The following is a 12885-nucleotide window of genomic DNA, read 5'->3' as shown; positions in this document are numbered from 1 at the left end:
AAGCAAGGCGTTTGGTATTGCTTGTTGCTCTTAAGTCTCAAAGGAGTTTTTCTGCCATCGTGTTACAGTGCAAAATTCATATTGATAGGATGTTAGTTGTTACAGGGTATCTAGTAGCCCAGTTTCCTGAAAGGAAATTACTGTAGGCAACTGTAACACCATTAAAGTGTATTACAAAGTGAAAGAGCTAGTTTTCAAATGAGAATTAATTCAATGCAATCTCTTAACTTCAGAAAATTTAAGGGGAAACATGCAGATTTGTCCAATTTAAGTGTAATGTTTTGAAAAGTTGCAAATGCTGTTGTTAAATGGTATTTCAGGTTTGACCACTTGGAATATGCCTTCAGTGCACAAGTGGCCCTGAGTCGGGAGAATCCTGATGCTCTCAGTGGTTGGGGAGGGAGGTGATGTGGGTTCTCCATGTCAAGACTGTACAAGGAGCTTAGGGCAAGACACCAGAGGGATTCGACTTGCCATTAGTTTTAAGCTTCAGGGAACATGAACTGGAAAAACTAGACATGACGCGAGAAGGGAAGCTCCAGTTGTACTGTTTCCAATATCCAGTACTGGCTTTCTGTGCTATAGCTGGTGTCTGGCTGGAAAGTGCTCCTTCAGGAGCTTTGGGCTGTCAGAAGTTTTGAATCACTGATGTTTTCCAAGAGGAACACTTTCTCTTGGTTATTTCTCTGCATGTCCAGTCTTCACTAAAATTCTCTGTGCAAAAAATTATCATGGAGACTGGCAACTGAAAAGGGAACCAGGAAACTTTGCTCAAAACCATGTTTATTGACATCTACATTATGTGTTTTGCAGACAGAAACATAAAAATGAAGGTTCCTCTGAGGGTACTATACATGCACAGTCCAGAACCTTGATTTTGCTGTAGCTTGTACACAGAACTTATATTTTTTTCATAATGAGCTGGTGGATGGTTGTACGAGAAAAACATGTAGTTGTGATTCAGCATTGGTATTGCATGTCGGTCTTGTGTCATGAGCTGTGTTTCTGGCACTCCCAGTGAAACTTCAGCATAGCACAGGTATGGCTGGGATTCTCGAACATCTTTGGCCAGTCCTTCTGTGTGCCTTAGTTCTCCTCTCAGGCAGATGAGGATATATTTAAGGTAAGAATTCTGTTAGTACATGGGTTTAAATGGAATTAGCTACTCTTTTTACAAGCCATTTTCTTCTGCTGTTCTGACTTTTCATACACCGTTAGGTACAGAAGACAAGATAGTCATCACATCGTGGCTTGCTGAAGCAGCTTAGCAGTGTTGTCTTATCATGGGACGGGAACTGTTTCTGCATTTTATTTATTTATTGCTTAGTCTGGGTGCTCTTGTTTGAGGTAAGTTTGCCCCATGCAAAAGTTTTAGGCTGGGAAAAATAACCCATAATCCACTGGCTGGCACCAGAAGTGTCTTTTTTTTCCTTGTGTGAACAGGGTTTGCTTTGGTTGTTCTACCACTTCTGTAGTCTGATGTAGCTTATTTTTGTGTGTGCTCCAAGTCAAAACCGTACCATTTGTATGTCTTAAACCGGTCATTAATGATGAGTTGTCTGTTAACTGGGTAGTGTATTCTAGCCTGGTTGGAGAGCAGGAGTTTAAGTACTACTATTGTTGAATTTAAAAAAAAAAAAAAAAAAAAAAAGACTTTTAAAGGTCTTAGAAGGCCTTTAAAAGAAGGTCTCCAGGTGTTTCTCACTGGTATTTGACAGATTGAAAACAGATCTTCAGCTGTTCAGAAACAGTGCTTGGTCATGTCACTTGGGGGATAGCTGGCAAGTGATCAGGCTTCCTATTCCCAGGTCCCCAGTCTGTCAACTGGTCGTAGGGCCGTAGCAAAACGGTAACGCATTTGGAGTGCTAGTCAAAGAGAAATAGACGGTTATTAGGGTTTTGCCTTTAATATATGTTTCTGGCAATTGTAGTGAGGAAATACTTGTATGTATTAGATGACAGTCTTTCTTGCTCTACATGATTTTTGCTTTACTGTTTTTTTTCTCTTTGTTGCATGGGGATCACAGCTGGCTGTGTAGATGTCTGTCTCTTACTACAGTCAGTCACAGTTCAGTAAAACACAAGTTTACATATGAAAACCTATATAGTTGATGAATAGTAATTTCTTTTGTGAAGATTAATAACCTACAGGATGGGGTTTTTTCCCCCCTCTTACCTGCTGTGATACTGTAGAGGTACTCATTTCTAGAAATACTGACTTAAACTGGTAACAGATGAGGGGTTTCTCTTTTCTTAAAGGAAATCAATTACAAGATGATTTTGAATGGAGATTTCCCTGCAAGATCTAAGCCTTCATCATGCTACAGAGAATTTGAGTTATAGCACATCTACGAAAAGATGAAAACATTTTGCTTCTCTGTGTTATTTTTACACAAATCAGCCAGAGTTTATTTTCTTTAAGTGCTTTATCCGGCATGCGCATCCCTTTACTATTGGGTGATTTTTGAATTAGCTTTATAAAGATTACATGGATAGACACAGCATTGTCGTAGTTAATAGAAACCTGTGCAGTGAGGTCTATGGGCTGCAAGATCACTAACAGTGCTGATGACAGTGAAGTATGGCCTTATCGAAAGGAGAATTCATAAGAGGCTGCCCTGGGACACTGCACCACTGTCCTTCTGTGTATCCTGACAATGTTATCTGTCCTCTCAGTATGGAGTATCAAATGTCTGTCACGAATACAGAAATTAATTTAATGTCACCTGAAGACATGCAATTAATCTTTTAGAGGTTTTCATAATACCTTTACAGAAAGAGTTGCCAGTTTGGCGGATTTGGATTTTGGGGTTTAGCAGAAGATAAGGAAAATTAATTTTTCATCAGGGTTAATACAAGCTAGCAGGGCCACAAAGGCTGAGAAAAATGGTTTGGGAATTTGTCAAGTGTTGTCACTCTAGAATAATGCTGCTTAAAGTCTGATAGGTGTAATCAAGAGTTGAGATTTCTATAGAGGGGGATTAATCAATTTGCTCACTACAGAATGCAAGTTGGTGATACCATTCCTTCATGGGGTTTAAGAATGAAAATAAGATTTGATCTGTCAAATCGCAAGCAGCTTTGACAGTATCAATAGGCATTTTTATCAGTACATTTTAAAGCATTTGTTACAAATAAATTTGTCCTGCTAACGTTGGCGGCAAATAAACTTCATCTTCATTGTAAAACTGTCATAATGATTATGATAGAGTAGAGGGAGCTTCAGCTTGCTAAATTCAAGCAGTACCTCATAAAATTCTGCTTTTAGAATTTGTGATCTCGTCTTTGACAGAATGGTCTTTAAGTTTCTCAAAACACAACACTGACTATTTATGTGTGTGTGTATATGTATGTATAGTGAGAGAGTCTTGCTATTGAAAAACAGCCTTGATAAGTATCAGGGAATCAGTTCTAAAATTCATGGCCATTGAATGGCATAGTTTCTCTTTTTTGTTAGTCCAATTTTGGGTCAAACTGTGCCGACTCTTCCACAGTAGAAGTTTGAAAACTATTCACCATGTAGATCAAATCTTTTGAATTTTGTTTAATTACACACAATATTTGAAATTAACTTGTTATTTTGGCACTGCTAACCATCTTGCAGTGATCGAAATTTGAAAGATAGTTTTCATCCCCTGAAACAGACACAAAAAAGGTGTTTTCGTGAACTCTGTTAACTGAATAATGGTAGAATTTCATTCAAGAGAACTGTTTCCTGGCTATATGTTAGGAAGATAGCCCTTTTATAAAACTTGGAAATTCAGAGCTGGGAGGTCAGAATGATTTGTAATATAGAAATTAAGCAGTAGACACTCACAGAAGAACATTCTTCCTTTATTGGTTTGGAGACAAAGAATGGAAATTCACTTTTATGCAGAGGACTTTAGAGTAAATTTGCAGTATTAAATCAGAGCTTGTATCGATCAATCTCAGGTCTCTGTGGTGGACTGAGAAGTATTCTACCTGGTTTCAGCACTTTGTGCATCAAATTGAATGAGGCAGGCCATGGTGATGAATAGCTGCATCTCTGAAAAATTTTATGTTGCCTTGTATATCCCAAAATGCTATAAAATAATCAGATGAAAATGTATTTTGACAAGAGAAGGCTTAAAAATTTAATACCTCCTTCTGTTGCTACATGTTTAAATTTGGGGAGGGCAGTGATGTCAGCTAATGAAAAATTAGCAATACAGAACTTGTCTTTAGGAAAAGCAAAAGTTGATTTCAAAGGAGCTAGAACGGAGACATTTTAAGTAGAAGGCAGGCTAGCAATTTAGTTTCTGTGGTTTAGATGTCATTTTGGGTAGCTTCTGGAATACAGCTTCAGTTCACTTACCTGCTTGCCTGTAGCTGTGCTCTGTGTTTTGATTTACCTCCTGGGTGCCAGCTTATTGTATACCTCATGAGTGAGAATCAGGGTTACAATCATTTGTCTCTTCCTCCAGAATGTTCCAATATGAGCGTGTGACCTGTATGTAATGTTCAGAGGTTTTATGGCTTTAAATCCAGATGTTAAAAGCTCTTTGTGGATGTTTTGCTTGACTTAGTTCTTCATCGTCATGCCTGGAGAAGCCGCTGATTGTCTTGCACAGAAGTTGTTTAAAGGATGATGGTGGTGGTGGATCTAATTTGCCGCTAAATACTACTACATAGGTTGTTCATTTTGGCTGGGGCAGTGTTTGGTTTTGCACTGTCATGTCTTTACCCAGTGAAAAAGGAATTGGTGCTGAAATTTGTTACCTGAGGCTGTTTCGTTTTGCTTGTTAGGCACATAGTGACCTAGGAGTCATGTTTGGTTTTCATTTTCTTAAGAAAACCAGATTTTCTCTTCAGTTGAAGCTAGGGCTACCTATAACAGGAGTCTGTGTATTCCTGACTTGCAGGGAGCACTGGTAGTCTTGAGCACCAAGTTGCTCACTCACAAACCTCTTTTGAGAAGTGGTGCTGCAGGTCCATCTCTGCTTCCCCTCTTGAAGTCATCTCAAAAAGCAGTAGATGTTCAGAGCAGTAGTGTAAGGAAAGGGTTTGATCCGGTTGCCCTTTCTTCTTATTGCAGGAACAAGCAGACGTTGCTCCATCCCCTTTTCTTACCCTGTGGACTTTCTTTAATGTTTTGTATAGGTTTTCTTTTTTCTGAAAGGTATCAATTCATTAAAAAGTCCAGACATGTTTCTACCTTTTCAGACTTTTGCATGAGCATCATGCTAGCAGTGAAACCCAAAGGTGGCATTTGAGACCCCAGCAGGGAGCAAACCCTGTCAAACTTTTCATCAGTGTGCGCCCATGTTGTGTGCTTATGCCTTTGACTCTGTTCTAGTTGTGTGTTTAGTTTATAAAGTTTTATTTGGTGATAATTGGGCTTGGTAGTTAAATACTGGCTGGTTGTTGCCCATCCCAGGCTTTTATGGGAAATGATTGTTTGCTTTTGAAGTTTCAGTAATGAGCATGTTCGATGTGTTTTGTACCTGAGGGCTTCACTCTCTTCACTTTTGGTTTGGAAAGAAGTGGTTGCAAATATTTATGGTTGCTTTTCACAGGAGGCAATTAAAATCTAATCTCTGCTAACTCGCAATTATTGTGTTTAAATTCCTCCTAGAATTTTTTTGTTCCTTTTAGTTTCATCACCTTCCAGCTGCTGTAAGGTTGAATAAAGGAAATTATCTGATCAAGGCATAGGGCTTATGGTGATGCTGATACTGGAACTAATACTAAAATGAGGAGGATTTAATGCTGGTTTCCTGGTAAGGTTTTGTTTGTGTGCATACGTTTATGTTGTTCAGGAGAGGAGGAGAGCTGTTGCTTTTATATCTTTGAGCAGTAATTGGAGAGAGATTCTGAAGAGAAAGCTTTATAATTTCTCACTAGTTACTGCTCACAAAGGTTTGTATCCAAAATTTTCTGTGAAGCCACAGAGCATTCCACTTGGCAGAGAAGAAAATATATGTGATTAGAAGTGGGAAAACTAGATGCAGTTTTCGGTTGCTTTCTTGCTTCGGACAGTGTGGACGAAAGCCCTGAAATGGGAAGAGCTTCAAGATATTTCCCTATCACAGGTTGTGCATTTGAAGTGTAGACGGTGCAGAGGGTGGTGAGGCTGATTTGTCTGGGATTTAAGTGGTTGAGTTCTTGAAGTTGTTGCCTGCATATACGTGATAATACAGAGGACTTGATTTAGGGGTCTGAATTGTGAACTAGTGAACTTGCAAACATGAGATTGTTCTACATATCACCTGTACGGGACTATTTATCTTCAAATGATAGTAAACGGACTTAGTAACTAGTCCTCAGTAGGTGTTTCTTTTGCTTTTGTTTAGTCCGGGTAGGGAGGTAATGATTTGTATTCTCAATCAAGATAATCTCGCTCTTAGACCATAAATCTGTTCTTCCTGTAGCCTTGTGAAACCAGGACCGTCTCCTTATCCACAAGAAATGTGCCAGTTAGTATGAAACCCTTTGGTTCGTGATGTATGTTACAGATACAAAAGGAGTTTTGACTTGTGAATATTTATGGAAGGAGGAAAAAAAACCCTGTGTAAAGAAAGGTGCTTTCATAATTATTATTTTTTTCCCTTTAGACATACTTTCTATTTGAGAGCTTTTGCAGGGTTACCTGAGGTTGGTTAGAGCTTTAGATGTAGCCTTCCCCCTGCAGATATAATGTTCACAAGTATTTGAGTTCTAAACCTGTGGTCCAGTCAAGGTATAGATACTGGTGTTGAAACCATGCGATAATACGATGCACTTGATAGATGCAAAAGTACCTGATCTTCTGTCAGGCCCTGCTGCCTCTTGCTGCATGGGATGTTTTTCAGTGATTGATCTCATCTGGACAGCGGGACACAGATTCAAGAATCACCTGTCTGTTTGTAGAAAAGAAGCTAAAGGGTTTGGGTAGAGGCAGTGGAAGGGAATAATTTCTCTTGGTGCTTTCAGCCCATGCTTTTACTGTGCTTGATTGCACTGAGAGATGTAGTGGAAAGAGCTACATTGGATGAGAGAGGCCCTGAGGTGGTGTTTCGTTGTGCTTGTGATTATAAATATCTATAATAAGAGCTTTATAAAACAAAAAAACCCTTGGGGAAGAACCATTCCAAGTATGGACAGGGTTTGAGGAAGGAGACTGCTTAAAGTTGGCAGAATAAGTATGTGCTTCAAAAGAAATACTAGTTTTTAACTAAAGAGAGGTTGGGCTTTTAAAGATAAGTGTTCTTTGCTCCTTCTTCTGCAGCATGTGTGTCTCTTAAAAAAAAAAACACCACCCCAACGCACAGCATAGTTCACATGGAACCCTGGAAGAAAGAATGATTTGGAAAGAGAATTGAAAACACCTTGCCTCTTTGCATATGAAAAGGCATTATTGAACATTGTAATTATAATAAAGTGTGAGCAAAATGAACTGTACTTCAGATACCATGGATTTATTTTAGACTGAAGCACAAATTCCAGGCTGAGCCCCGGCGCGCGCCTGCCGCGACCGCCGGTTTGCTTTCGCGGGCAAACTGCCGGGCGTTCCGGGCGCTGGGCGAGCTGGATGCGGCAGGAGCTGCTCAGGGCAAGGGTGTGCGGTGCCTGGACATTGAGCTGCCTGTTGTGTTGTTGATTCCAGCAGGGGGGAGAGGATGATGGCTTTTTTCACCCAGAGGGCCAGCCCCAGCGGCCTCAACAGCCCCCGGAGCCTAAACAGCAGCCAGTGCGGAAGGTCACGTTGACAAAGGGAATGCAACAGCCGCAGCACCAGCAGCAGCAGCAGGCGCAGATCCATTCACCACCTCCTCAAGGAGTCAAAAACATCCAGGGAATCCATCAACCTAAAAAGGTGATTTTTTTTTTTTTTTTTAAGATGCATATCGCTGCTAGAAGTTTCACTGTCTAGCTGTGTTGCTCCATTAATAACTAGCATTCTGTTTGTCAAGTGCTAGCGCCGGGCTGCATGACCCAGGAGATGCATAACTGCATAGAAAGCTTTTAATCTAGAGAGGCCTGCTTGTATCCAGCACAGACTGGAGATGCCTGCAGGTTGTTTCATCTGCTGGCTTTCTGGCCAGCACGGTACTCCTTGGGGGAAATGTGTGTGTCCCAAGATACCTGTCCTAGAGTAGCTGGTATCCAGCATGCTTTCTGGCTTTAAAACCGAGAGTTTTCCTGAAGTTATGCTTAAGCTTTTATTCCGGCTGTTTCCTGCATACATAGGAGCACCCAGCGACTGTTTCGGGATGTTCTTTGGTCTATCTTCCAAGCTGGTATTGTGCAAAACAGCTGGTGATCTTGTAACTTAATGTTTCCAGCGATCATGCACTCGGAAGGGGCTGGGGGAGGGTTCGAGTGGCAATGGTGTGTGCCTTCTCTGCATTTGCAAACCGGCACGCTCCCTGAAAATAGCGGGTATTTGGGCTTTTACGTTATTTCTTACTTTTGAACTGTTGGCCATAATCTTCCTGCTTCAGGTAAGGCAGAAGTTCCCTTGCTGATGTGGAGGGGTGTGAAAAGTCATTACCCGCCATAGGCTTTCCAAGGAGGAATCGAGAAACAGTGTTGAGTGTTAACTCAATGTTAACTCTGTTTAATGTTCATTACCCTGTTTCATTGTTATTTTTCCTTTCTCCAGCTGTTCAACCTTTAATTTACGAGAATTAAATCCACACATTTCCTGCTCCAGAGGATATTGTGGTGCCAGATCCTACAGGGTTTGGGGGAAAGGAACTTTGAAAAAGTTTGTTCAAAGTTATTTAGCATTATGCGAGTACTCCATCCTCATAACAGACCAATAGTTGGCAGCAACAGAGACTGGAGGTGCTTTAAGCAGTTTGCTGGTCTTGTGGTTCCATTAAATTTACCTGTGGGTTGAAAAGAGAAGAAGGAGGGGGATCACGGGTTGGGTTTTTTTTGGCCAGACTCAAAATGCAGGAGCTGAACACATGCTGCTGATGTGATGGGTGTTGAAAACTAGGTTATATATTTTGGTCTGAGACCCTCCACTGTTTGGTTGATCTGTGCTAAAGCTGAGGCTTGTAGCCTCAATGCAATATATATAACTCAATATATAACTTGCTATCCTTCTAAGAGAGGTTTGTATAAGCAGTGGATGAATATGTTAATAAGTGGCCTTTCAAATCAGCAAACAGCACCAAGCTGTTTTAAGTCAACGTGTACTTTAATCAAGTCTTCAAGAAAATCGCCAACTTTTATATTGTCTGTCAAATGCAGTGAGCAGAAGCACTAGGTAAGTAAATCAAAATACTGTTACTCTTGTTGTTGGCAGGTCATTATGCACGGCAGAGGCAGAGGAGTAGCAGGCCAGATGGGCCGAGGACGCTTGATGCCAAATAAACAGAACCTGCGAGTGGTGGAGTGCAAACCTCAGCCCTGTGTTGTGTCAGTTGAAGGGCTTTCTTCATCAACTACTGATGTCCAACTGAAAAACCTGCTGATGTCAGTGGGACCCATTCAGGTAGGTCAACCTCCGTTTATCATTTTTGTGCCAAAAGACTTTCATTCCGGGAAGCTCAATTAATTCCCTGACACTAAATACAATGTGTGTTTATTGGCAATTTATGTTTGAAGGCACCCCCACCCACAGACGCTACACCTGGTAGCAGACAAGCACGTGATGATATTGCAGCACGGGAGGTACAGTAGGATTTTGCTAACCATCGCATTCCTGCTGCAGAAGTCTCCTTCATTTTGGAGATCCTGTGCTATCTCCATTATTTTCCTAGACAACACAAGCCTGTCCATTCTGTGAGGTTGTTAAAGCCAAATGATCATATCAAAGCATATGTGTGTTTGCTTGCTGTTCTTGTTTTTTAGTGTTGACTTGCACCTACCCTCTCTTTTGACATTTACATCTTCCTGTGACTGCAGTCCTGGCGTAAGAGCACTTAATGACCACTGCCCAGTGGAGATTTTGAACTACGTAGCACTGTCTACTTTTTCAGATGAAATACACAGTCTCCTTTGAAGGATTTTATTTATTCGTTATTTTTCTAGAAGGTTCTCCTTAGCAGGTGCCTGTGAGCAAGGTTATCACACACACACACTGGTATGTCTGCTGTGAACCTTCTGTTTGTAAACGGCCTCCTGGAATTATGTATCAGTTAAACTGACTTTAGGAAAACAGGAGGTTTTCAAAGCAGTGAAGGGCTTAGGAGGCCCTGTCTGACTTACTGTTAGTACATTTGAAAATATCAGTCAATTAATAATGAAACATACAGATGAGGAGAATTTTTTTCTTTTATTTTTTTGTTTTGAGTGCTCCTTTTGACAGGATTAACATTTTCAAACAAATGCAGTGCATGAATTGGAGCTATTCGGTGAGCCTAACTTTATTAGTGGGATCATCTCTCTGTTGCAAAACACACTGCTCTCCTGAAGATGTACACTCTGCCTCACTTCTTCCCAATTTAGTAAAGAGAATAATGCTGAATTATTTACGTCGTCAATTCAGAGAGGTTTAATTTGTTTGTGAAAGCAAAAATACTCTCATAAAATACTTTGTCCCTTCGCGTTCTGTAGTACTCTAGGAAATTATTCATACAGTTCCAAAGCACATTTATCCAGTGTTTACTTGCTAAATCTTGCATGAGAATATTAGAAGGAGATTAATAGAAACCCTGCTAGGAAATACTCACAATTGAGAAGTTACTGAGAATGTGCTAAAAAATTTATTCAGTACTTGCTGTTTCATAGCAGAGTCGAAACTCTGGTCTCTCAATTCAATGTCACAGACCAATTTAGAAGGATGTGCTTACAGGAAAAAAAACCAGTAACTAATTTTCCAGTGGGATTTGATACATCCCTGTGCCCTACAGAGCTTGTATTCTTGCAGCAGCAGCTGTACCTTTTGAAATTAGGGTTGCTAAATCATCATTTGTTTTCACCTTATCAGAGATCTAGAAGCAGTACTTGAAAGAAATGCTTGAATTTAGCTAATGACGCAGAAGACTTTTCTGCTAATTCTGCACTTAACTTTCAAGTCTGACTTGTAGAAGGCTAGAAATTTCCCGACTTGTTTGAGATTGAATGATGTCTCAAGTGTGGATAGTGAGATATGCAGGGGAGAAGTGATCCTTTTGTAGAAAGAATATGAGACTGGTACCACTGTATGCAATATTTAGCTTTTTTTTTTTTATGGTACCATGAGAAGTGGTACCACGGAAGTGTTAACACACAAATGAGGAAGAGGCAGCAGCAATTTTAGGTGCCTTGGAAGACAAGAACTGAAAAGGAAATGTTTGAAAATCTGTGTTGTCTCTGTTCACAGAAATCACTTTTATACAGATGGTGCTACATTTTCAGAGAAGTCAATATCCCTGAAGTGCATGAGTGGATTTTCTTGTGGCTGTAAATTTAATGTTTTTACTGGTGTTTGTGCTCAGTGCTGTACAAAATCCCCTGCAACTGGAAGTGGTTAGGAGGCTCTGATAGTGAAGGAGATACTCTAATTGGCTATTTCCTCATTCTTCTTTAAAATGTGTTTCATGTAAGTGACTTGTGACGAGGAGCACAGAAGTGAGCCACGGAAGAGAGCCTTCAAAGCTTATACGCAGAAAAAGATAATTTTCTCCTTTTCTAGGGTACGGAAGAGCTCCTTGCCATGCGGGCTTTGGGGATTTTCAGTGTGAGTACAGTATGTGAGAGTCAAGGACAGGTCATGGCCATGACCAGAACAAAAAGATTTCGAGTAGTGCAGAGCTCTGATCTTCAAGTGTTGCAGCTTGATGAACTGAAATAGGAGGGGTTTGTGGAGATGGCTATTGTGAGAAAACAGCAAGGTGAGAAATTCCAGCTGATTTTTTTTGGAAATTAAGCAAGGTGCCCAGGTTTTTAGCTGGTTCAGATGGAGTTCAAGAGATAGTAAGAGGAGAGAAAGGTTGGTCAGTTGTAGCTGACTCCATCTTTAAGATGTAGAATATCCTATCTTTAGCCGTTGACTATATTCATCAAAACTTCCCTTAATGAACTGTTCTCTGAGATGCTGTTTTCTTGAATTTTATTTATCTTGGGGAGGAAATGTGTGTGTCGAACTTACGCGTATTTTTTGCTATTGTAAAAGAAATCTCAGATCACAGAATCACAGAATCACTAGGTTGGAAAGGACCTTCAAGATCAAGTCCAACCATTAATCCAGCGCCACCATGTCCCCTAAACCATGTCCTGAAGCGCCACATCCACACGTTTTTTGAACACTTCCAGAGATGGCGACTCCACCACCTCCCTGGGCAGCCTGTGCCAATGCCTGACCACCCTCTCAGTGAAGAAATTTTCCCTAATATCCAATCTAAACCTCCCCTGGCGCAACTTGAGGCCATTTCCTCTTGTCCTATCACTAGTTACTTGGGAGAAGAGACCAACACCCATCTCACCACAACCCCCTTTCAGGTAGTTGTAGAGAGTGATAATGTCTCCTCTCAGCTGCCTCTTCTTCAGACTAAACAACCCCAGTTCCCTCAGCTGCTCCTCATAAGATTTGTGCTCCAGACCCCTCACCATCTTTGTTGCCCTTCTCTGGACATGAATCTGAATCAGAACTTAAGGAGAGAACTTCCTGCCTGGATAGTGTCTTGAAATGACACGTGCCAGTTATCCAACACCCAAATCCCTGGTTAAAGGTAAAGATTCCCAAACTGTAGGACATAGACCTCTAATGGTAAGCAAGCATCTTTCTTCAAAGCGACGTGCAAACGCAGCTCATAAATCTGAATATGTATCAATTTCTGCTGTAGTCAAGATAGGAACGTGGGAATGGCTGCACTGAGGCATAGCTCCCAGAGAAGGGGAAGGAACACTTCCCAGTGATCTGTCTGCTCTTTGACAACAAGAACAGATCATGAGCACTTGTCCCACCTGGTACAGGACCTCTGCTTAACCTGCAGCTTACCTACTGGT

The 12885-nt window shown here is 40.8% G+C and overlaps 1 protein-coding gene across 1 annotated transcript in view; it reads left to right on the top strand.

Annotated features, from left to right (window-relative positions):
- Positions 1-12885, top strand: part of RBM33 (RNA binding motif protein 33) — a gene marked incomplete at both ends in the record, with an annotated part of 101348 nt that overhangs the window by 78365 nt on the left and 10098 nt on the right. The window contains 2 exons of the mRNA XM_081996525.1: positions 7607-7816; positions 9260-9448. Coding sequence (XP_081852651.1) covers positions 7607-7816; positions 9260-9448 — 399 coding nt within the window. The remainder of the gene's footprint in view (positions 1-7606; positions 7817-9259; positions 9449-12885) is intronic.

Source organism: Phaethon aethereus (genome assembly GCF_964289735.1).
Source record: "Phaethon aethereus genome assembly, chromosome: 2".
In the NCBI taxonomy this organism is placed as follows: Eukaryota; Metazoa; Chordata; class Aves; order Phaethontiformes; family Phaethontidae; genus Phaethon; species Phaethon aethereus.
This window is presented reverse-complemented; position numbering and strand designations above follow the sequence as displayed.